At 37.4% G+C, this 23978-nt stretch overlaps 6 protein-coding genes across 8 annotated transcripts; 1 reads left to right on the top strand and 5 right to left on the bottom strand.

Moving 5' to 3' along the window:
* Nucleotides 1–737: 737 nt before the first annotated feature.
* On the bottom strand, nt 738–3387 carry LOC111478545 (purple acid phosphatase 5-like). The gene is made up of 8 exons (XM_023122854.1): nt 3061–3387; nt 2761–2967; nt 2569–2680; nt 2251–2477; nt 2026–2164; nt 1712–1932; nt 1472–1593; nt 738–1101 (listed from the first exon to the last, which is right to left on the bottom strand). Exons 1-8 carry the CDS (start codon nt 3220–3222, stop codon nt 912–914), a joined length of 1380 nt encoding a protein of 459 aa, XP_022978622.1. The 5' UTR covers nt 3223–3387; the 3' UTR covers nt 738–911.
* Nucleotides 3388–5348: 1961 nt separating this feature from the next.
* On the top strand, nt 5349–6824 carry LOC111477862 (thioredoxin H-type). The gene is made up of 3 exons (XM_023121800.1): nt 5349–5588; nt 6139–6261; nt 6347–6824. Exons 1-3 carry the CDS (start codon nt 5499–5501, stop codon nt 6491–6493), a joined length of 360 nt encoding a protein of 119 aa, XP_022977568.1. The 5' UTR covers nt 5349–5498; the 3' UTR covers nt 6494–6824.
* Nucleotides 6825–6968: 144 nt separating this feature from the next.
* On the bottom strand, nt 6969–12087 carry LOC111477861 (beta-galactosidase 3-like). The gene is made up of 19 exons (XM_023121799.1): nt 11738–12087; nt 11569–11664; nt 11348–11460; nt 11172–11238; nt 10981–11073; nt 10755–10898; nt 10579–10667; nt 10377–10482; nt 10213–10300; nt 9896–10014; nt 9644–9808; nt 9374–9552; nt 9138–9247; nt 8946–9055; nt 8562–8672; nt 8365–8478; nt 8076–8278; nt 7658–7994; nt 6969–7565 (listed from the first exon to the last, which is right to left on the bottom strand). Exons 1-19 carry the CDS (start codon nt 11909–11911, stop codon nt 7419–7421), a joined length of 2565 nt encoding a protein of 854 aa, XP_022977567.1. The 5' UTR covers nt 11912–12087; the 3' UTR covers nt 6969–7418.
* On the bottom strand, nt 12006–12869 carry LOC111477863. The gene is made up of 2 exons (XM_023121801.1): nt 12390–12869; nt 12006–12196 (listed from the first exon to the last, which is right to left on the bottom strand). Exons 1-2 carry the CDS (start codon nt 12630–12632, stop codon nt 12029–12031), a joined length of 411 nt encoding a protein of 136 aa, XP_022977569.1. The 5' UTR covers nt 12633–12869; the 3' UTR covers nt 12006–12028.
* A 2506-nt stretch (nt 12870–15375) lies between these two features.
* On the bottom strand, nt 15376–20635 carry LOC111478771 (folate transporter 1, chloroplastic-like). 3 transcript variants are annotated; one of them, XM_023123219.1, is made up of 12 exons: nt 20340–20635; nt 20149–20222; nt 19130–19206; nt 18523–18616; nt 18198–18291; nt 17235–17308; nt 16843–16956; nt 16496–16567; nt 16379–16399; nt 16226–16293; nt 15874–16044; nt 15376–15741 (listed from the first exon to the last, which is right to left on the bottom strand). In XM_023123219.1, the coding sequence occupies exons 1-11, from the start codon at nt 20434–20436 to the stop codon at nt 15912–15914; spliced, it is 918 nt and encodes a 305-aa protein (XP_022978987.1). In that variant the 5' UTR covers nt 20437–20635; the 3' UTR covers nt 15376–15741; nt 15874–15911. The 3 variants fall into 3 exon arrangements, with proteins under 3 accessions (XP_022978987.1, XP_022978986.1, XP_022978988.1); XM_023123218.1 differs by having other exon boundaries at nt 15376–15744; nt 20340–20634; XM_023123220.1 differs by having other exon boundaries at nt 15376–15744; nt 16843–16953; nt 20340–20631.
* Nucleotides 20636–20961: 326 nt separating this feature from the next.
* LOC111478830 (50S ribosomal protein L7/L12-like) lies at nt 20962–23874 on the bottom strand. Its single transcript, XM_023123320.1, has 2 exons — nt 23047–23874; nt 20962–21264 (listed from the first exon to the last, which is right to left on the bottom strand). Exon 1 carries the CDS (start codon nt 23678–23680, stop codon nt 23048–23050), a length of 633 nt encoding a protein of 210 aa, XP_022979088.1. The 5' UTR covers nt 23681–23874; the 3' UTR covers nt 20962–21264; nt 23047.
* Between the last annotated feature and the right edge of the window lie 104 nt (nt 23875–23978).

Here is a 23978-nt window from a genome sequence, read left to right as displayed (position 1 = left end):
AGTTGGGCGGATCCGTCTTCTAGATAGATGGTAATAGGCTTGGGGTCTTGAGAGGATTCAATTGGGCTAAGCCTGTTCAGCTTAATTTCGAGTCTCCACATAGCTTATGATGTTTAGCTGGAAATTATTATTAATATCTATAAAATTAAAAAAATAATAACAAAAAAAAGCTATATGTACTCTTTAAGGTAGAAGTAGTGATCTTATTTTCTTTAAATTGAAGGTGATTAAAATTAATTTATCTACTGTCCACAGTTCGTGGATTTTAAAAACGTCAAATAAGTCCAAAATGATATAAATCTAAAATTCTTAAGATTTATTTAGAGTTATTATGTAACTTAAAAATGTCACGAATGTCACGTGTTGCTGTCAATTTCACTATTTTATCTCACAATCCAACATCTTTAGGGGCATGCATCCTTGTCAGAGCTGCATTTTTGCTATCACATAATTCAATGCCGGGCTCGAATACCATTTGTAATAGTCCAAGCTCACCGTTGCATCAGCCTCACAATTTTAAAATGCATACATTAAAGAAGTTTTCACGTGTTTATAAGAAAATGTTTCGTTCTCCTCTACAACCGATTTGAGATCGACGCCGAAGAATTTGTTCCTTTGGAGAGTGGAGTTTGGAATTCAAAATGTCCTTTAAAAGCTTCAACGCTTGGTTTTTTCATGAACAAGGAATGCGTTTGAGAGTATAGCATTTGGCTGAAAATGATACCACCAACAAAACAAATGGTGTCAATTTTAGTTATTTTATTATATGTTCTGTGAACAACAAGATGGTAATTAACAAACCATAATAAGGTTAAAAATGAAAGGCAACCACCTATCTTATTGACAGACTCGTATGAAATTCAAAAGCACTACCAAAGACGATAAACACACAGGGAAAGCTTCATCAACAGCTATTGAGAACTCTCATCTTCAGGGTACCAGTGTCTGTTATATATCCAAAGTGAATCGGCAGCAACAGGCTCAGCATCTTGGTTGCGGTGCCATGTATAATATGCATGAGTTCTATTCTTTATTTCAAGCATTGCATGTCCAAAGCTTGCCTCCCTATATGCTGAGTAGCTTGGTTGTGGTTCTGTATACCTGAAAAAACCAAACACAACCTCTGTATATTCAAACTACAAGAGGATATTTTCCTTTGATACCCAAAACAGATGTGAAGAGTGGGGTAACTTTATTGATAAAGATGCGTGTTGTCATGCCAAAAGTTGATGGTTGATCCAATTATTAATTTTAAAACAAATAGTACTTTTAAAAGGCCTCCTACTATATAAGACTAGTCTCCTGCATTAAAAAATATCACCATGGAATCACTAAAAATCAGAGGCTCAAAAAGAAATAACTAATTATTTCGTGCCTGTTTAAGGCTTGTTCGTTTGAACATACCATCAAAACAATTCCTATGGTTAAAAGGGGTAAAAAGAAGAAGATAAGAACATATAATGGTACTCACCGATTAGCCAGGCCTTCAATATTTCCGCCATCACCGACTGTTAAGTATATTGGTGCATTAATATCTCTAATTGGAGTGCTTAATCGATTTGTTATATTGTATCTCACGTTGGACACTCGCTCCTACCACAAACAAACCATTACTTCACTTCAATATTTATCAAATCCTCATCTCACAAAATTACCAAAACAAATTACTTCAAAGCAAATAATAACAGGAGAAAGGAGGAAGCTGAAATACCGAACGCTCATAAGCATGGACATGGCCAGAAAGAACAAGATCAACTTTGTTTTGAACAAACCAGGACTCAAACATGACCCTCATGCTCTCCCCTTCCATATAATGGTACTCGTAACTATTATACCAAGGAGAATGAACCATAACAATCAACCACGGAGTCTCCTCTCTATTCACCTTCGTAAACTCCTTCAGTAGCCACTCATATTGTGGAGTATATGTTCCTGAAAGATCAACAAAGCTCCATTCTGAGATCTTTTTTTTTTTTTTTACAGTAATTGAACACCCAAATCACAAATCAATCAATCAACACATACCGTAAGCAGAGTAAGAAGAAAGGACTATAATGTAGGCAGATGCACGCTTGATGGAATACCAGAGAGGGCATGTGCTTTGTGCTGATCTGTAAGGGACGTGATACCGACGCGTAAAAGGTTTAAAAGGGGTTTTTTCTCCCTAAAACAACAAGGTCAAATTAGCTTCAAAATTCAAGTAGAAATAGAAGATATAAACGTTCTTGTTCTGTTATGTTATGTTCTTACAATTTCTGGAGCAAAATCCATTTCGTGGTTACCGGCGGTCCAAATCCACGGTTGATATGCAGTGCTCTTCTCGACAAATCGACCCCATGTATCCCACTTCCTATTGTCGTGAAACGGATGATTGTCGGCATAAGAAAGATCTCCGACGAACAGCACAGTTTGTCCCTTAAGGTTTGAATAATAATGCTCAAACGTTTGATTTGAATCATAAGTCTGTCCAAGATCGCCTGCGGAGATAATGCAATTACTGATGCCGATTAACCAAAACAGGAAGATGCGATCGAATCATGTTCGAAGAAGAAAGCGACAAAATGTTACCAATGATGCCGAATGTGTACGGGACATCAGGACCAACCATGGGAGGCGTTGTGAAGAAAAACCGACGCGTCACATTGTCACTCCCAAGCTCATAGAAGTATTTGGTACCGTACTGCGATACAATTTTCGAAACCAAACTGGAAATCAGGAAAAGGCATAAGATTCAAAGACCAGAACGAGAAGAGAACGAACCTTGAGATTCTTAATGGTGGCGTGGTGGATGAATCCGGAAGTGTAATTGTAATATTTGTAAGTAGTGATTCTAGCTTGGGATTCGTCGGCATGTTTCTCGTCGCAATCCGCTGCCCAATATCTAACAACATTAGGTTTGGGCGACAATGGCGTCACCCAAGAAATTATAACGCCTCTGCCATCACGATCTCCCTGTGTTATATGGACCTGCAAATTCACCGAAGCAATATTAAAAAAAAAAAAAAAAAAAAAAAGATAGCAACTGAAATCCTTCGAGATCGAGATTCGATTGGGCGAGACCTGTTCTGGTGCGTTGTAACCGCCGGGCGGGGGGAAAGCTTCTGCAGGCATATCGACAGAAGCTTCAAGTTTTCTCGTGTATCTACTGGTAATGCCTCCATTGCAGAGATTAGCAATAGAGAGCAATAGAAGCAGAGAAACGAGCTCCGAACCAGCAGCCATGGCAGGGCAATTGGAGGAGGGGAGCCGAAGAATGAAGGGCTTTCGTGGGTAAAACCAGAGTAAAATTACTTCCAATTTTATAGGTAAAGAGATAAGTTGGTCTGCTCCCAAAATAAATAAATAAATAAATAAATAAATAAATAAATAAATAAAGCAAATTGTTTGTAGCCCGTGTATGAACGGTACAACGGGATGTCTTCTACGTTTCTTCCAATCTATTTTAATTTTTTCTATTTTCTTCCAATCTTTTTATGCCCTTTTTGGGTATTATTTTTCTATTTTACATGGTTGATTAACTAAGAAAACATATCTTGAAACTCACCCATCGTTGCTAATTAAATCGACTGACGGGTACTTTAATTATATTAAATCACCAAATTAAACTCGTAAATACAAAGATTAGATTTAAACATTATTACCTAGAATTCATCTATTTCATTAATTTCATTTATTTTGAAGTAAGTTGAATTTTAAATTCTAAATTCAATTTATTAATAGTAATCACACGTGAATAAGTAGTTGTTTATAATGGGGCATTTATACAAAATGTTGCCGACATTTTCAATTAAGCATAGGAACCGCACGACATTTTTTTTTTTTTTTTTTTTCTAATGTATGAAAAATGTTTTTTTTTTTTTTTTTTAATGGTTGGATGAGTTTGGTGAGAGGCATATATGCCATTAAACTCATAGTCTGAATTAAAGTAGCTTTTTAAAAAAATGGTCAAAATGAATAATGAAAAAGTGTGATCCCATAGTGGTTGGTCCATGGAAAGACCATTTGTGTGGCTAATAAAAAAAATTCTCGCTCTTCACAACCCATCCAAAGTGGACTCTATAATTAAAAGGGAAATTCATTTACCATATAGTTTAATATATATATATATAAGAAATACATTACTTTAAACTATTTTTTTGTTGAGTTATATTTAAAGTTAGGGCATATTTGATAATTTTTTAAGAAATATTTTATTTGACCCAAAAATGATGTTAAAAGTCAACTTTTTCATTCTAAAAATTTGTCTTTTTTCCATCCTTAATTATTTTTACTTTTTAAATTATTTCTCTCAAATTATTATTATTATTATTTGAAACTTTTCTTTAGCTTTCTCTTAAAAAAAATTTCCCTCCTTTTTTTTTTTTTTTTTTCTCATGCCATATCTTTTGTTTCCTCTCATATATGTTGTTTAACACTTTATTTATTTATTTATTTATTTTTATTACTTTCATGATGGTAAAAATACTTTTGAAAATAAACATCAATCATAAAAAGTACTTTTTATGCAAATCAAAATCTACTTTATAATGAAATGATTTTATAAAAATAATAATAATTATAGTCAAATTGTTTTTTTCTAAAACTTTCATCCGAGGTTGAAGATTTAGATCATGAATCGCTTGGATTAGTGAATACTTTTGGTACATTTTACATTTCAGTTCATGAATCTATTGAATTCATTTTGTTTATTTTTTATGTGGGTACATTCTCTCGTATTGGTATATGAATCATATTAACAATAGTGTTGATTTGATTCATGTACGAGAATTAGTATTATATGCATATATAAATGTTTGTCTAATATCATTATTATTTTGTATTTGCCTAGAGATAATTAAAGAGAGATTTGTATTGGGAGAGTTTAGAAATACAATTATAAATGCTTTGATTATAGTAATTAGCTACCATATGAACGTAGAAGAATTTTTCTGTTCGAACTCGTAAATATTTTTTTTTGTTTATTTAATTTTTAAAATTTTTATTTGTGGGGATGAAGTATAATAAAAAAAGTCTGATGAGATATGAATATGGTGAATAATAAGAAATTATATAATTAATTTTTTAAAAAAAGTGTGGCTTATTTGTTAATTTAGACAATTTTTCATTTTATATTTGTTTCAAATGTGCGTAGGCATCGTTATTTTCAGGACGACAAACAGTTGGATTTAATCACAGAAATTTGACGGCGTTTATGAATTGTAAGCGTGAAAATGAAACTTTTCACGCGCGCTCCAAAAAGAAATTAATAATAATAATAATAAATAATAAATAATAAATCTACGTCGGGAAGAGAAAACGTTGCATGGAATTTCATTTGAAAGCGGTCCATAAATTGGGGTGGCAAAATCGTGATTAATCACAAAGAAAGGTCCAATTCTGTGTAAAAAAAGCATTTCTCTTTACCTATTTAAAGGAGAAATTCTCGCAGTGATCAAAATCTGTTTGGTGTGTCGGTTTTATCAGAGATTCGTAAAAGTAGAGAAGGAAACGAAGGAGATATGGCAGTAGCAGAGGGACGAGTCATCCGCTGCAACACCATTGATTCATGGAACCACCAAATTCAGAAGGGCAATGCCTCTCAGGAACTGGTACAACCATTTCAATTCCCCTTCAACTTTGTGTTCTTGGCACTACCTTGATTTAATCGTCTGTATGTTCATTGATTTCAATGCATCGGTGTTACTTGATTTGATCCGCTCACTGCATTCTGCGTTGCGTATTTCAAACTCATCTTGATATGCTCCAGAAAACTTTTCCGTTCTTTTACTTTGCTTTTTTGTGGTATGGTAGAAAAAGTAGTAATCAAATTGTGAAATGTTTCGAATCTTTCGTGCTTCCTTTTCTTTATTGAACAATCAATACCATTTTTGTCTCCCACTTATTGCTTTCCAAAGCAAACCAAACCAAACCAATTGGATACATCTGTGGTAGACATTTACTACATTGAGATCATATGATGCTTATACGAAGCCATTTCCAATCCAGTCCTTTTCTAGATTTCACCACCAATCATTTTCTCACCAGAATAGAAGAAATCTTCATGTAGTTGGAACTACCTATTATTGAGTTTGACATTTTAACTTACTGTACAGATCAGATATAGTAGGATTTTGTTCACGAGTGTTAGAATTGATGCAGATAGTGGTGGATTTCACTGCATCATGGTGTGGTCCGTGTCGGTTCATTGCGCCTTTTCTAGACGAGCTTGCTCAGAAATTTCCCAGTGTCACATTTCTCAAGGTTGATGTGGATGATCTGGAGGTACTATAAATCACAAATTATAAATCCTCCTCTGGATTTTCTCTCTGTGTGTGTAGCTTTTGTTAAAATGTTTTGAATGGTGCAGTCGGTAGCTAAAGATTGGGGGGTGGAGGCAATGCCTACTTTTATGTTCCTGAAAGAGGGAAGAATTGTGGACAAGGTGGTTGGAGCTAAGAAGGAAGAACTGCAGCAGACTGTATTCAAGCACATGGCTGCTACTTCTTCAGTCTGATATTCACCAACGACAATTGGGCTCTGAAGTAGAGATATGAACAACTTCATTATACTATGAAACCGCTTAAATTTTCTATACTTGATTACCAACTCCTATCCGCTCGCTTTGTTGTCAGAAGAACACGGTATATTCTCTCTTTCGAAGTGGCTTTTATTGTTTGTCTTTTCTTTCTTTCTCTTAAGTTGAAAAAACAATGTTATTGTTGCATTAGTATAATTGGGATGTGGGAATCTGATATTGAAAGAACAGGAATACGATTCTTTAAGAGGAAGATTTGCTTAATGTATTTTATGGGTAATTCTGATTAGTTAAATTCGATTTGACATTAGAGTCGTGCATTTTGGAATGAAATTATACCCTTCTCCATATCTGGAGGAATCTGGATGTTAGGATCTTTATCTTCCAGTACTTTACCCCAAGAAAGGAATTTCATATTCTATACATGAAATAGAGATGTAGAAAAAAAGGGGCATTTAGAAAGCAGAATGTCAAGATTTTTCTTTTTCCTTCAAACTGGCCTTGTATTACAGGAGGCACTTGTCACACCAGGTCATTACAATATCCTGAATGGGGTTTCATTTTTCCCCAATATAACAAACTGAAATAAATTACGTATCTTTCCCAGAACCCATTTCCAGTTAAAATGCCAGGAATAGGAATTGAGATTCACCTCAGGGCCTAGATTGCAGAACCCTGGGATTTACATACTCTACGACCTATACCTCTAAGAACCCCTACTGCCTTTGGCACCACACACACCCTTAACGAAAAACTCACTCAATATGAAAACCAAATCATCAGATACAAATTGGAAAAGTACTGCTGCTGTAACCCTATCATCCTTTTGCTCAGTCTTTTTACTGGTAATTGAACCATGCCACCCTTCATGATAAGCTAAATCTCCCCTTTTCAACCGATCCGATCAACCCTTCCAGTTGGGTTCTGCTGCTGTAGTCATTGGAGCACACACAACTTCCACCGATAATCGCTTCAAAACATTTGGACATGGATCTTGCCCAAAGTTAGTATTGGATATGGTAACAGCACATCTTTGCTTCCCTACACACCTCTGTAGAAAAGGGATGACAATATGAGTGGGGATAAGTAAATACAGTGAAAGAAGAAGAAGAAAAACAAAAATGGATCTTTGTTTTTTGGTACCTTCTCTAGAATATCATATGACATAGGAGCGTGGCAAGTTCCTTGCTGGTAGCTCCCGCAGGTTCCTAATGGAGTTCCAAAGCTTGCAAATTTGATGGAAGTTATGGAATAACCTGTAGAACACCTAAGATGAACTTTGGGTTTATGTAAATCCTCTGACTTTCCGTAGGTTTCGATGTGCCAGTTCTTAAGAGTTGGATGGAATTCAGAGACGTCGGCACAGACACTAGTCACTGATCTCTTCACCAAGCTTATGCCTGTGGGATTCCCTCCGAGTTCCTCAAAGACTACTAACAGATTGTCTTTGGGCTTCAACCAAGCACGAGGCACATGGTACCTGAAAATGAAATATAGTTGGACTATGTAAGAGAAACTCATTCTTCAGTATTGATGAGTTTCCCTAATGTGAAGAAGTTACCATCTTTGTGTCGGCTGGCCACAGCCTTGCTGACACTTTGGAGGTCTAAATGTTCCAGCATAATTGCATTTATCACAGTTGCCAGCAGCGTATGCAGTCCAGTATCTTCCAATACTCAGTCCATTAATCCATATCTGACCCTTTCCCATTCCCCGCATGTCTAAAGCCAATGGCTCAGCTCCTTCAGGTGCATCGAAGTTACTCTGCAAGTGAAAGGTAAGGTTCATACTTTTATGGGTCATCTCATCTTTGATAGTAAAATCGAGATGAATTTGGGGTCAACAGGTACCTTGTGCCAAGTCAGTGGTTGCGGTGCTTGTGCAGCCAATGATCCTTCAATCCATTCGACTGAAGATATACCATTTGGAGATACGAGATTCAAGGCTTCTCCTTTCAGCCCGACCTATTTTGGAGTTAAGAGTGAGGGAAAAGTTTTTCGGAGATGAAATCATAACACTCGAGAAGCTGGGAGTTAAGTGATCAAACCTTGTAAGTCCATTTCGACCAGGACAAGTCCCATTTTCCTTGATCAAGTCCATGAAGAGCAACTGGACCTAAGATTCCCGTGTTCCACTTCTCAAAGTGTCCCCCAACATTCTTCAACAACAACAATTCAAAATGTATCATTACCAACAAATAGGGGAAAACCCAAAAAACATACTAGAAAGCAGTTTTCAATTATGTTTTCAAAACTGCTTTTCGAATTTGTGATTGACTTTTAAAAATTTATCGAGTTGTATAAGTTGTTCAAGCTTCATCTTGGGGGAGTGATGAAGAGCATCATGCTTTTATGGTTTAGTAAAACAAGCAAAAGGTGAGACCCCTTTATTGAAATGGACAACTATGAGAAAAACAAAGGAATAAACTCACTGGCAGTCCCACAGTGACACTCAGGAGTGCAATCGTGTTTCGTCCAGCCCAAAAATTGACTTTTCCAGTGTAAGTGAATCTTCGATTTTCTCTAGACCCGAAGGCAGAACCTGATAACCAACCCATATTTATTAAAACGTCTTGCTTTCATGATGGTAAGAGGCATCCAAGAAGAATGAGATAGTACTGTACCTGAAAGCCTCCCATTGATAAAGACATGCACGGCATGCCCACTTGACTGCACAATCAGTGTGGGGAGTTCTCCACCGTGCAGGCAGGATTCTGTTGAGCCAATATCTACACTGAAGGGACAAAAAGAGAATATTATGGCCTGTTCAATATGCAATTCCTGTTTTAAACATGTAATGACTTTCATCTAAAGAATTCAGTTGTAAGCAAGCAAGAGCTGAAGGAAGAAGTGGTCTCACCTAGTAATATACCATAGGTAGTCACTAGTGTCTTTGGTAACATTTAGCTGCTCCAGTAAACCAGAAGCAGTCATTGTCATGCTATCATCCTCGGAAGAAACGTCTTCGTTGTAGCTTTCCCATAAGAGCATTGGAGAACTTGTTGGTAGCATTTCCAGTTGTGATGTTTGAACTCCGACCTGGAAAACAGGTCAAAAACAAAATCAAGGTGAGCCGCGAAACCAGAGCCTACTGAAGTCTAAACTAAAATGCAAGGAAATGTTTCCAAACCTTGGCCGTATTGAAAACTACATTTCTGCAATCAGGAAGAACACTGATGGACCATGGAGGTAAATTATAGTGCATGTTATTGAACATCACTCTTGCAGCTGAATTTGTGTCGTAATTTGAAAGAAAGGCTGCACAGCCTCGTGATTCTGATGTGTAGACATAAGCCTGGAGATATTGAAGGTCGAGCCTCAGTAACTTTGGTTAAGCTTAAATGGTGAGAGATCAGAATTATGGACTGTTGAGTAAAAGTACCTGTTGAGAGCTCCCTAATGAAGTCACAATTGGATCTGCTGAAACTAAAGCTTTCTCGCACATCTTCACCGCCCTATGAAGCTCCTTCAAATGACCATACTTTGGTTGCCTGATCAAGCCTATCATAGTTTTATAACCAAGAAATCAATGTAAATATTTTCAGCCATCAACGACATTGGAACTTAATCGTAGCGTTTTTTGTATATTTCCTAACTTTCTTTAAACAGCTATGTTAATCCACAGGGTCTAACATGTGAAAAAAACACATTGGCTTTCTTCAGTCATGAGCTTGTTCCTTATAGTTTCTCAATTCTCACCATATTCATCTATCGGAGCATCGTAGTCATAGCTGGTAGTGATGAAAGGTCCTCCGGCTGTACGTCCAAAGTTCGTCCCACCATGGTACTGTCACAGGAAGGGATGAGAATCTTATAAGATAACAGTTCAGAACAAAGTACTGCTTGTGTCACAGAAAACCAACCATGTAATAGTTAATAAACGACCCTCCTTTCTGAACGAACCGAGCAACAGCGAACGCCAAATCCTGAACCGGTCGATGGTGAATTGGACCCCCAAACTCATTAAACCTACAGGATTGTCAAGGCAAATCAGAGAAATGAGAAGCTTTCAGACGATCAAAAGGTGGATGACTAAAATGAGATGAGAGGAGGGCTGTTACACACCAGCCACTCCAAGCCTCGGTCCACATTGAAGGCTTGTAGGGTCTATTAGGAGAGAATGCATCGCAGTAAAAGCCATTGCATGTATTAATCTGTGACAGACAAAACCAGGGTTTCTCAGATAAGCTTTTGTTAAGAGAAGGGCTAACCACTCCACAATAGATAAGAGAAGGGCTAACCACTGGATCTGGGGCATCCTCTTCCTTGCACATCAACCATGGGACTCCAGTTCCCAGTCCTACAGCCATCTTTGCCGCCCATGTCATATAATTTTTCCCAGAAGCCCCAAATAGCTTGCTCTGTACTCCATATTCATTCTCAATCTACAAGATCAATTATTCTCTCGAATTAGAGCTGCATTTCTACAACGTTTTGTGTCCTAATGATAATCTTAGACATTAGTACCTGAGAGAGAATGATGGGGCCACCTTGGGACTCAAACAAGTTTTCACTTTTCATCATCCCCACAATTTTTTCTGTAAATCCCTGCATTGCTCTCTGAAATAGCAAGAGAAAACCAAACAAAACAGCCCCATGGATATCAAAACTACTTTAGCTAAAGCATAGAGAGATTAGAAAGGCATGCATGAACATACCTTGAAAGGTTCATTATCTGTTCTGAAGCTAATGCCTGGGACATACTTCAGCCAAACAGGAAAGCCTCTGAAGGGAACGTTTGAAGTTAAAAAGAAGGAAGATGAGAAGCAAAGAAACCATTAGTTTTAACTGTGGAGAGAGAAAAAGAGATATGGAGATGATAAGGAGGAGGTACCCGAAGTTCCACTCTGCACAGACATAAGGTCCAATGCGTAGGTTTGCGTAGAGTCCAGCTTTCTGAATGGTTTTTATGAACCTCACCAGATCATATCTCCCTTCAAAATTGTACTGAAAGCATAGAGGACGAGCAAAATGAGAAGGAAAAACAAAAAATTCTTGAAGAGAAGTTCAAAATGAAACTAAAATATGAAGTTTAGATGGAGAAGTTAACAGTACATTGCCAGGGGAAGGCTCATGGACATTCCAGAACACATAGGTTTCAACAACATCAAGACCACCTTCTTTGGCTTTCTGAATCAGACCTTCCCACATCTACAAACATTTCAGTTCTCCAAAAATCAGAAACATTCCCACCATAAAGCAAAAAGGGAAGAGAAATGGGTACCTCAGGAGTGCTTCTTGGGTAATGTATGGAGCCAGAGAAGAGGACTCTCCTCTGCCCATTAATCAAGATGGCCTTTCTATCATATGTCACACTACATTGAACAAGCTGAACACCCAGAAGCCAAAACAGCCCCAAAACCAACATTGAGAGCTTGGAAACCGAGTTGGTTGCCATTCTGAGCAAAAAAAAAGACCCAAAACTTTCTTGGGGATGAAGGGAAAGTTGAAATGCAGAGAGATCTAAAACCCACCAAGAACAAGAGAGGCTTTTATTTCTTGTCTGTTCCAAGCATTAGCTACCACATAGCTCATTCCCAGTTAGAACACGGCATTCAGATCCGAGCCTCCGATGACTGCGAATTAATGGAACCCATATGCGTGGCTTTATATACAGCCTCCACCCACCGACAGTCACAAGTGTCGAAAGCCACCACAGTTCACTAACCACCGTAGATGGGAACTACACTACACAAAAAGTGAATTAGTGAAAGATGCCGTAACTATAATGACCTCCCAAAACTGGGAGTATGAAAATAAACAGCAATAAATGAACGTCTTTCATTACGTCATTAAGTTAATATGTCCTTAGGAATGTTTTTTTAACAGAATTTCTGTGATGAACAAATATCTTAATATTTTATTAAAGTTCTTACATTTAAGTTCATTAGAAGTAGAACAGAGCAGGGATTTTGACCGAAGAATGATATGAAGAGCATTGTTTGTGGCCCATTTTCGTAAGGAAACGGAAAGATAAACGACATGCCGTGATGTCTCCATATGCCACTGTTGTCTGGGTATCTGTGTAGAGCATGTCCCACCTCTACCAAACACCATGTGACCCCCAAGCTTTTCCTGGGTTTTAATGGCTCATGTGAAATCCAAAGGAAAACCAACATCCTCTTTGGTTCCTCCCCAGTTTTATGAATCAAAATTGTTTCAATTTTTGATCTTTCATGAACTTCAATTATTTCTCCAATGGAGTTTTTCTCCAATGTTAAGCGATCTTGCTGCTTGTCCAGTCCCCCATGCCTTCCATTCTCGAATCTTTCTGTCTGGTACTGAACTGTCTTGGACCCATTAAGAATTAACAAGATGGGGCGAAGTTGTTCTTGATGGGAGCTTAATTTGGGATTAAATTATGATGGGTCCTGACGGATCTAAGTGACCCATGTGTCGCGGCGGTGGAGGAGTTGGCAAAAAGAACTAGGAGGCAGCGTTATTCAATTTCCTTTAAGTTTGTTCATTAATTTTATTTTTGTTGTGTGTGTTTCTTTTAACTGTCCTTCAATGGCGGAATAAGGAGATGGGAACCGTAATACACCGCCGCTTTATGGTCCCACGCCGCCTAATTGGAGGGCAATGGTCCGCCACTTGTCCCCGCAGATATCGGCCATTTTTTAAAAGGTATATTGTTCCTTTGCTATTTACGACTAGAATTAAAAAAAAAAAAAAAAAAAAGAAATCATAAAGAAATTATTTAATTTATAAAGTCTACCAAATAAATTTACAAACCTCTTAAATTACAAACATTTTAAATTCGTGTTTAATATAAGATCTTTCATTTTTTTTTTTCATTTAAAAAGTCACAAATAAATTGACGTAGAATTGAAATATTTCGAGGTATTCTTTTTGGCATGTTAGCCTGAAAGGTTGTGGTGTTAACGGGAGAGATCTTGAATTATTCTTTATGATCTGTAGGTCAGTTCAAGGTTTGAGTTATCGGTTTAACCTTAGCCTAGCTTCACAGTTCTCGAGATTCGAGCTTGGCTTTAATGTATGAATGACCTATAAAGAAATAAGAAAAATGTAGAGAAACAGTTGTAAGTAATGGTTTGGCACTAATTGGCAAGCACTCATGGGATGCTGGAGTGCAATCTGAGATATAATTGGAGATTATTATTGTATTAATTACTCTAAGCCTAAGCTCAGACCATATTATTAAAGAAATAAGAATACCATATCTTAAAAGAATGATTAAGAAGCACATCATGATAGCAAATCAATGAAATTAAAAAAGAAAAGAAAAGGGTTCTGAGTTCTGAATCGAATCCAATCCAATATGCACCTTTTTTAAGAGGCGCGCCGCGCGGTGCTGTTGATTTCGAGTGTTGCCATGGCCTTGCCCTTGGCGCGCGCTCTCCTTGCCCTCGGCCTTGCCCATGGCGCGCGTTCTCCTTTGCCGCGTCGCCCAGTCCACCTAATTGGATCCCCTTCACTTCCTTTTTCTGTTCGGGCTGGGCTGGAATTATTGTTCATTATAATATTCCCTCTTGGATTATTAAATTTTTAAAATTGCAAAAGAAACATATTTTAAGGATTCGTTAACCGCTCAAAAGATCTGCCTAACAGGCAATCCAATTATCATGCAGTGCTAATCAATTGAACTTGAAAGTGAATGAGATTTTGATTTAGGGACAAAGATGGAGAGTGCTTTATCTAATTCAGTGGTTAATTATTTTATATAGTAATCAGATATAACAATGTAGTTTGGATCAGAGACACCATAATGTAGCATTTACATGTGAATGGACAACATTTGCTTACACATAAATAAATACAACCAATCTCATGCTACTGTCTCTCATTTTTTTTCTTCACTTTAATGGACTGCACTCTTCAAATAATTGCTATTTTTTTTCATATATGTATCTTGAAAGCTTATGTAAGAATAAATCTGAAAGAGAAGCAACGAGTATGTAAGAATAAATGTGATTGGTATGAATCATCGGAACATAAAAATCCGAACTTGCAAAGAAAATGGAAGTGGAGTTCTTGGAAATTCTTCAGCGCAGCCATTGATTACGGTTCGAGTGTTGGGAAACTTTAGGTTTTGAAAGTAAAGCGTGAAATGAATGGAACAAAACGAGGAGAAGAGACAAGGACAGAGGTCGAGAAGAGGAAGAGTTTGGTGTTGTGAGTTATGAGAAAAAAATGGAACTGTTTGAATAGATGAAGTTAGTGGGGAGGGGACTGCTGAAGAAGAAGAAGAGGGTAAGTGGAATGATGGACCAGAGGCACATGGGTCGGGCCACAATGGGTCTGCAGTTTACCATTTGTAGATTGAATGCTGACCCACCTTGGAAATGGCACGTGAACCGAGCCCACTGGGCTGATCAGGGGGCGCCGGAAATGTCAGCCCCCCGCCTCTTCCCGTCACACAAACGTCGGTTTTATAATAAAATTAACATAATTATAGTACTAACATGGACAACTGATGCTGTAAGAATTTCTAAATCTCACCCAAAAAAGACATTGGACCACCCAGTCCTTTTCGTCTCACTTTTTAGTTAGCAAAGTGACTCTATCATTAACATATCAATGTAGAATCCAATGTTCACATGCATTTGAAACTCCAAGGACCAATCCTTTTTGTGTAATAGACATTTATTGGATTCCTTTTTATGGAAAGAACTTTAATCTTTCGATCAAGTGATTGAGAACGGGGGCCAATATAAAGAAAGAGGAAATGGGAAAGATTTGAGCTAATACTAACGATGTTCTTTCTTTGGGGGTGGTTCTGAATCTCCATCAAGCACCAATTCCTACACCATTTTTTTCACGAGTTGGAGAGGAAAGTAAGGAGCAGCTAATGCTGAAGTGTTCTGAAATTATTCATTTTCCAACAAAGTACAAAGGGTGTCACAATATGAACTCAATGTGTCTAAAATTGCTTAAAAATGAAGCTTGTTCATTTCATTCGGAGAATATGAATTGGGATCTTTTGGCACCAGGGCAGGAATTAAAAAAATAATAAGAAGAAGAAAACTAGAGTTCCCAACAAAATTTTCAATAGGTGATAAAGATATCGGATAAGAATCAGCAGGAAGGGAAAAATATGTGCAATGAGATGTATTCAAGAGCCTCATATCTGACCTTGAAGTTGTTCTATTGGACGGCGATCATTTCTCCCGACAGAAGAGAGCTCAGCAAGTCTTGAAGGAAATTCTTTCATCCTTAAACCGTCTCCTCGATAATGATTTAGTTGAGAAATGCTGTGTGTTTTACCTGCTGTAATTTCAAAAGCAGAGAGATTTTCATTACCACAAACAAAGAGGAAAGTGATTGGTTGAATAATGAACCGTTGGTAAATAGAAAAAACGGCAAAAGAAAAGGGAAGTTTTTGAAGTAAAAATCCACCTTTTTGCAATGAAGAAACAGCAATATATCCGCGAGTTTCATTCCTTTTGTGTCATCAGTTTGAGCAGTTTTAAGACGTTTTCATACACAACAAATGTGATTGAAGCCGCAGGGACATTCTTTAGAAGGTTTGGTGTAATTCCCCTGTAAAATCCACGAATCCCCTCAAACCTGCAAGGTATATAACACATGTCAAAGAGAAAAGTTTTATCACTATGCTGTAGTTTATGGAGTTAGAACTGAACGAAACTCCAACTTCACTTCACAGTGGTTCCATTAGAAAAATTCAAAGAATAGGAGCACAATTATTCTTCTGGTGGTGTAACGTTATCGGGGACAGGTTAATTGTTACCGTGCAGTTTCCTTAAGAACGTGGAAACTATCCATGTATCTAGGTGTACCATCATTGCCTGGTCTTTGCTGCAAGCAAACAGAAAATCCATGTAATTCTAAAAAATTAAAAAATTAGAAAATGGAACTAGAAAGATTATATCTATTGGCATACCTGCAATCGAGCTCGAATAACCTGAAAACCAAGTCACTCAAGAATAAGCTAAGATAAATGACTATGAAATTAAAAACCAAGCCATAGTTCACACCATCAAGACAAATTTATATTTACTTGAAATGGATATGTCAGAAGCATGGCAGCAATTTTAGAAGATCCTCCAAGGACAGCATAATCAACCGAATTCTGCGTGAGAGAAACAATGCACAGTGTAAGAGTTTCCATTTCATGTGGTGAGGACATAATGGAGTAACGGTTTTATATTGTCATGTGAATGTTGCTAATAATTTATAATCACTTCACAAAATATCCCTATGCAAAGGTGAATAGTCTCGGTTAAAATATATCTCGAATAAACGTCCGAAAATGTTATGCACTATACACTAGATCAAATAAATATTTCTTCTTCTCCCAGAACACGCTATAATGATGTCAAGTAAACTTAAGCCAAAAACTTGTACCAGTAATTCCCCAGAACTTTGAGCATCCACTCTGGTCCCTTTATACCTCGAGTTGGCAATAACTTTACGGAGTTCTTCGTAAACTGTAAATTGAATGGCACCATGAGAAACCTGCTGTAGCAACCAAACACATCTATGAATTCATTCCATGAAATTATGTAAACAGAATGTCTTTTAATGTCAAACGTAAAAAGCTCTCTCCCACTCAATAATGAATCCTCAACAAACATTTTATAGAAAATGTTATCAACTGAGCCAAATTACAAAAAAGGGTAGATGAGATATCCCCACAATACCAATGGGTTGCAAAAACTAACTGATATATACGATTCAGATTGTGCAGAAGCAAAAAAATTAAACTGTGAAAATTAAGCTAAAACCTAATTGCTTACCAGCATGAGGCCAGGAACAATCCCTTTATAAAGAGCAGCAAAACCTTCCTCCCTCAAAATGGTTCTGAAGGCATCTGCAATTAAACACGACGGGTGTGCACAGAATCAAATAAAAGTGAAGCAATAGAGCAAAGCAATGAAACATCAATAGGAGGGGGAACTACTGTTGTTGCTGATGTAAGAACAGAACGAAGAGAGGCACTATAAGACTTAGCTTCATGCCTATAACTATTCTAGATTAAAAATGGACCAACGGTGCGTCCCTAACAAGAGATACCTACCCACACTCCACAACCTTTCTCCTAGTGCATTGACTGAAAAAGTTGCGCTGATGATCAGATCATTTCAATCACTATACGTTTTTGGAAACTAGTTAAAAGGCTGATCTGTATTACTTTTAACTTCCATTATTATGCCCCTTCAAGAATCAATGGACTTTGTTCCAATTAGTCATAGGTTAAAGCTTCAAGTGAAAAGGTTAGAATTTTGAACATTACTTGCTGTGACCAGCTTTAGGAAAATTTTGCGCGGATAAATTGATGGGGTTTTCGTAGATGTTTGAAAGACACATAGGAAATCAACAAATGTATTCTTCAAGGTTCCTAGATGGAGTACTCTACTTGAGGATTTTTGTGATGTTTCTTTCTCTGATCAAAACTAATTAGAGAATTTTGTAGTAAAATCATGTGTTATGAGTGGGATGGAGTACTCTCCCTCCTTGACAAGTCTAAAAATCAAGGTAAACAAGATATGACAAAACAACTATGCTACAATTTCAAAGTAAATATCATCCCATCATTATCATTATAAACCATTAAACCTTATCATAACACGGTGGTGTGAGAGAGAGGGAAAAGAATGAAATAATGAAGTTTAACTTAATTACAAATCATAAGATCTTATAACTAAGGTATATCCCAACGAGCATATTATTTTTAATTGAATGCAAGATAGGGGACAGACCATATAGCCCAGAATAAGGTTGAGCTTGATGAAGAGGATTCTGAAGCTGCATTCTTGTTTTCACAAGCCAAACTGGATTTGTGCAAAAACAAACCTGACGAGGCAGTAGAATCACAGTTGTGAAAATAATAAAAACTAAAAAATCTAAAATAATAAGGTGAGAGAAATATTGTTCTAGTTAGTCAAAGAGTGCAGTATGGGAATTGTTTGACGTTCACAAGCATAAAAAATCCAAGGACGTGCTGCAGGACTTCATATGCTTGATAAAAAAAAATGGCAATGGGCCAACCAAAAAGAAAAAAAAGAAGAAAATAACTAAACTCACCAAAGCTCCAGCCTCTGCTGCAGAAGCAAGATGAAGACTAGGAGTCAAGTTCTTCTTTCCATAGTCAGAATATCTTTGTTTGGCTCTGCCATAGCTACAGTACAATGGGGGAAAACAATTAATACAGTTCCAAAGACCAGATGAAATGTTCGGCCAACAAAGCAAAAATTATCAAGTCAGTCAAATGTTGGGATTTTCAGTAAGTTCTTAAAAGGGATCCATCCCTTTGCTCATGATATTATCTCAACTAATGGAAGATGCAATTAAAGGTGCTTTATAGGAGTAATTTTTGGATTTCAATGATAAATCGATTGGTAGTGTTGCAACAAATCAAATTTCAAAAGGAAACTAGATAGCTAAGTTTCAAGCCATATAGGTTTTTTTTTTATCCTTCTTCAAATTTCAATAATTTTCCCTATTATTTCGTGGCACTCACATGACCAAACATTTTATACTGCAGACATCTAAAAGAGAAAAACAGAAGAACTCATATAGAAGCCTGAGTCAATGTTCAAGTGATTAATGTCAGGACGCGCACTACGTGTTGTCTGAGTATATATGTCTTTATGCTTCATAGTTTAAAAGGAAACATTACGCATCCACTTACAAGAAGAAATATAAACCCCAAGAAACAGTTGATCCGAGAACTGCAGGATAGAAGCCCGCATATAGCCCTCTCAAGCCCTGAAATAAAGGAAGCATCACAATCTATTTGGGATGAAGAACAAAAACCAAACGTACAATGTGATATAGAAATTTCATGCAAAACAAGTCCATAGCAAGCGTTTAAGTAGCAAGAAAGTTTGGAATATTGAAGCAGAGATTAATTTGGAAGGTCAAGTGTAAGAAGTGTTGAGAAGAATACAAAATCACACAGAACCAGCTGCTGATATTTGAAGTATAAGCAATGCTCAATTTTCCAGTGGCAAGCAACACATCATAAGAACATTACGTTAGGGAGCTAAAAAAATCAGCTTGTGGTACTAAATTGCCTCATGACAACCACTTTGTTTCACCAGTTGGCAAAGTCACAAGGACAAGAGAATTATTCATCAGATGTATGTTGGCAGGAAGTACAATTCCTTAGTTCTTTGAAAAGGGAAAATATTACTTCATTTTAATGCAGTAATTCAGGCCAACAAATGAGATTGAATCTCTAATTCTCCATAGCATTAATTTGCAATCTTCACTTCTTTGGCCTGTGGATAATGAATCAAACCCCGTCCGCCCCCAAAAAAAACTATTCGTTCTTAAAAGCACTTCATAGAAAATTAAAAAGAGGAAGCTGAATACAATCGTGCTATTTATACGTCTCCAAAGTAATGCTTGGAAATCGATCTGCGGTATGTGTTTTGGATTTAGGATGTAAATCTATGTCAAATGGCAGAATAATTGGGTCTATCCCAGGAAGATTTCAACCAGAAAGAGTAAGTGGCGAGCATCATTTTAACAAAACTTCTTCTTAAACCTGATGCAAACAAATTTCATGGCACTTGCACTATTATTTCCATTTATTCAAGTGGACAACCAAATTAATATTCCCCAGACCAAAAATTCGAGGGAAAAAGCATTAGAAAAGCCAGCAAATAATCAGAATTAAAAGTTGCAAACACAGAATTTACCAACCTCCATCCGAGCAATGGTGAGGATTGCGTTAACCGTGTTCTTGTAAGTCGGGAGATTCGATCTGCCATCATAAACTGCCATTTCGGAGACAATTGTAGCAAAAACGAAAGTTAAAGGAAATAAAAATTGAAACTCCAGATCGTTTGTTGACACAGGCAAGCTAACTTTGAGCGGTCATATAAGTAAGCTACCTTGAAACCGGGTGCGGACGACATCTAGAGGATGCACGGAGGCGACAGTGGCAAATCCGGCAACGGCGCCGGCGGTGGCATTCTCCCACTGCCACATATCCGGCTGCGACTTTGATTATTGACCCAAGACTTAGTCTTGCTTCTTTAGTTCATCGACAAGGACATAACCTGAGTCAGATGACTCGAAGCATAAAATTTCGGCGGCCTCTCGGCGGGAAGTTTAGACGGCGCTTATCGATAGGTAATTCACGTCAGAGACCGACGTAAAAGATTAAAAGTTAAATTTGGAAAAAGCTAAAAAGTTTAGAAAAATAAGGATACAAAATATTGATTCTTCCGTAGAGCCTCCATATCTTATCAATAATTAAAATCAAAAATGTAATTTTTACCATTTTTAATGAATTTACGAATGTATGTTTATGAAAAGTTGAGTCGTTATATGGTCTATTCTAACCTGATTTACCTGCTTTTGACGCTACATTGTGCTAACCTAGGATGCTACTCATGAGTTGGTCGAGGACAGGTTTCAATTACTCTTTTATGTCATATCATTGTGGTGGCATGAGAACCATTAAATGAAAGCAATTTGAATCTATTTAAGAACCTAACCAACAAAACAAGAAAATGAACAAACAGAATTGCATTAAAAGTGGAAAATGAAGCTCGTGATTCACAAGACTGTTCTTCCATGGGTGGTGTTCTAAGTTATTTGGAACCTACGAATACAAAAGCCAAGTACTAAGAAACATCAATCCATCAATACAATTTCAGGTCGAGGCAAGAATATGGAAAGTTTTGATAAAGAATACTCTTTTTAAACCCATGCCCTCATCCATCCAAATGAACTTCAAGACACAACGCTATATCTTCAATTGCTGCTCTGACTTGAAAATTGCAATAAAAGCTTTTCATTTTCTGCCGCATCCTGTTGGTAAAAGAACTGAATGGAATTACAAATAAGTAATCCCAAGTACAGATACAATGATTTGACTTGCACGCGTTATAGCAGCAATGATGATGAATAAATAACCGATGTTCGCAGAATAAGTAGCCAAAGCCATAATCATAAGAAACAAAGCATGCATAATAACATATAGAATAGACCACTGCAGCTAAAATGTGTGTTGTGCTAACATGTTTCAGTGATATTGATAAATATGACTAATTAGCGTTAGGTATTTGAGAGCTCTCTCTAAGAGTCAACTTTCTGCCATTGAACTGTCCTGGTCTAAAAGCCCTCGTGACATATATGAAACTTTGAAGTAAAAAAAAAAATTGATCATAACATTGCTCCATGTTTCAACAATGTTAAATAAGGTTTTTATTGACTTTACTAACGTTTACAGGAATAAGAATATTTCTACGATCTCCCAGTCAATTTTGATAGTCCAAACATGAGGTAACTAGAAGATGGATGGATACATGAGAATTTGTATGAGCTTATTTATCTCAACTAGTAATGATTTTGCTCGGAAAATTTGAACACCCTATTGTACTAGATATGCATAAGTCATAAAGCTTCAATAAAAAGATGAAATGAATCAAATAAGATGTCAACAACGTGTAGCATTCAAAGGTTCGTCATCTGTTAAAAATTATCGAACTCTAAGTTTATTTTTCTTTGTGCTTCCTAAAAGCCCACGCAATTAGGTCATTGGGTAGCTCCAAGTTATGCTACACTTACTGTGTTTGGGTCACTTTAGTCCACCGCTATCCACTTTATCTCGTTACATATCGTCACCACCCTTACGATTTAAAGCGTGTCTATTGGAGAGATGTTTCCACACTCTAACATAGAATGCTTTGTTCTCCTTTCTAACCGATGTGAAATCTCACAATCCACTCCTCTTAGGGGCCGCTAACACACCACCCGGTGTTTAGCTCTGAATCATTTGTAACGGCTCAAGTCATCCGCTAGCAGATATTGTATGCTTTAGTTCGTTACGTATCGTCGACAGCCTCACGATTTTAAAACACGTCTACTAGAGAAATGTTTCCACATCCAGTTTTGTTCTTCTCTCCAACTGACGTGGAATCTCGCACTTACATAACAGGATAAATCTTCTCCAATCCAAACTGTACACCCTTTCTTATCTCAACTCAAAGTCCTAGAATTTCTCCAGAAAGAGAGAAAACAGAGCAGATACTCAGGCCACTTGGCAGCTCCAGGCTAGTTTATAGAACTGGATGATCTCTTCCTTGACTACACACTTGTGTGTCTCGAAATCCAACTCAATCAAGGACCCTCCCTCAAGTTAGGCAAATGTACTACATTCTATAGAAATCATCATCATACTTATAACACTCCGGACAAGTTTAGGAGCTCCGGAGTAGGGATCAAATTCTTCTGCTAAGGATCATAGATAGGAACGTAGATTAAAGATCATCAAGATTGGTCTCCATGAGGCCAATCCCAAAACGTACCCAATTATTTGGAGAAACTGAGGATAACGTCTTGATAAATGCACAAAAACTAAGATAGATAATGTGGTCTATACCATGACATGCTGAAGATTGTTGGGAGAGGAATTCCACGTCGACTAATTAAGAAGTTGATCATAAGTTTATAAGTAAGGAATCCATTTTCATTGCTATGGAGCCTTTTATTACGATATTGTCTTTAAATGATGAGAGTTTATGCTTAAAATGTACTACAAGCCAAAGCGAACGTGAAAGTAAAATGAAAGAAGGAAGGAGACAGGAGTACCTCACTCCGCTGAAACTTTGGCGCCAACCTCCTTCATCTTGGCAATAATCGTATCAGCTTCCTCCTTTGTCACTCCCTTCTTCAGGAGCACAGGCGCTTTCTCCACCAAATCTTTAGCCTCCTTCAACCCCAAATTCGTAAACGTTCGCACTTCCTTAATCACCTTGATCTTCGACGCAGCATCAAAAGCTTCAAGCTTCACATCGAACGCTGTCTTCTCCGTCTTTTTCTCCTCACCGCCTTTCACTCCAGGACTGCCCTTACCAACACCTTGCAAGCCACCAAATCCCATCCCAGGCATCATCACCGCCATTACCGGCATATCCTTTACATCCAATTTGCCTCGAAGCACCTCCGTGAGGTCCGCAACATCGAGTAGCGTGAGACCGGAGATCTCATCCACAATGCCCGAAACTCTCTCCGAATGGGCTGGTCTTGATTCCGGTGAAGCAGTTGTATAATTCCGATGATTCAACGACGTAAAACTCCCGGATCCAAGAAAATTTAAATATCGAATGGACGGAGAATCAGAGCAAGGGTATTGAACGAAGGTTCTCCGAATTCTTGAGAACTGATGGGAAAAAATTCGCAGATTTCTCATCTTTGAATTATTCGGTAAATCGTGAATGTTCATTCAGAAGGTACAGTGAGACAATGAGAGCTCTGTGCGTCCATGGTTAATGAGTTTGGAGGTGGAATGTATATCGCCTGCCGTCGTTCAGATTCCGGGAAGAGGCATAAACCCTACCGTTGAGATTCAAGCAAGCATGCAGTAAATTCGCCGGTGGGCTTTTTAGTTGGGCTTCGGAATCAACGGGTCCATCACATTTCACAACTTCAAATTAGATTTTTTTTTTCCTTTTCTTCTCTAACCTAATTCATTAATTTTGAATTTTGATTCAAACCATCCTTATGAACATAAAATCTTAACA

This window comes from Cucurbita maxima, unplaced genomic scaffold, assembly GCF_002738345.1.
Source record: "Cucurbita maxima cultivar Rimu unplaced genomic scaffold, Cmax_1.0 Cma_Scf00004, whole genome shotgun sequence".
Taxonomy (NCBI): domain Eukaryota; kingdom Viridiplantae; phylum Streptophyta; class Magnoliopsida; order Cucurbitales; family Cucurbitaceae; genus Cucurbita; species Cucurbita maxima.
This window is presented reverse-complemented; position numbering and strand designations above follow the sequence as displayed.

Coding starts and splice junctions, on each gene's coding strand:
- LOC111478545 (XM_023122854.1), bottom strand. CDS start 3,222: ATGGCTGCTGGTTCGGAGCTCGTTTCTCTGCTTCTATTGCTCTCTATT. Junction 2,681..2,760: donor CCACCATTAAGAATCTCAAG/GTTCGTTCTCTT, acceptor ATTGTATCGCAG/TACGGTACCAAATACTTCTA. Junction 1,933..2,025: donor TTCTTCTTACTCTGCTTACG/GTATGTGTTGAT, acceptor TTGATCTTTCAG/GAACATATACTCCACAATAT.
- LOC111477862 (XM_023121800.1), top strand. CDS start 5,499: ATGGCAGTAGCAGAGGGACGAGTCATCCGCTGCAACACCATTGATTCA. Junction 5,589..6,138: donor GCAATGCCTCTCAGGAACTG/GTACAACCATTT, acceptor GAATTGATGCAG/ATAGTGGTGGATTTCACTGC. Junction 6,262..6,346: donor TTGATGTGGATGATCTGGAG/GTACTATAAATC, acceptor TGAATGGTGCAG/TCGGTAGCTAAAGATTGGGG.
- LOC111477861 (XM_023121799.1), bottom strand. CDS start 11,911: ATGGCAACCAACTCGGTTTCCAAGCTCTCAATGTTGGTTTTGGGGCTG. Junction 9,553..9,643: donor TAGTTTTCAATACGGCCAAG/GTTTGGAAACAT, acceptor CCTGTTTTCCAG/GTCGGAGTTCAAACATCACA. Junction 8,279..8,364: donor AACCACTGACTTGGCACAAG/GTACCTGTTGAC, acceptor TTTCACTTGCAG/AGTAACTTCGATGCACCTGA.
- LOC111477863 (XM_023121801.1), bottom strand. CDS start 12,632: ATGTTGGTTTTCCTTTGGATTTCACATGAGCCATTAAAACCCAGGAAA. Junction 12,197..12,389: donor TACTTCTAATGAACTTAAAT/GTAAGAACTTTA, acceptor TGTGTAGTGTAG/TTCCCATCTACGGTGGTTAG.
- LOC111478771 (XM_023123219.1), bottom strand. CDS start 20,436: ATGTGGCAGTGGGAGAATGCCACCGCCGGCGCCGTTGCCGGATTTGCC. Junction 16,568..16,842: donor AAAGTTCTGGGGAATTACTG/GTACAAGTTTTT, acceptor TCTCTCACGCAG/AATTCGGTTGATTATGCTGT. Junction 16,294..16,378: donor TTATTCGAGCTCGATTGCAG/GTATGCCAATAG, acceptor GTTTGCTTGCAG/CAAAGACCAGGCAATGATGG.
- LOC111478830 (XM_023123320.1), bottom strand. CDS start 23,680: ATGAACATTCACGATTTACCGAATAATTCAAAGATGAGAAATCTGCGA.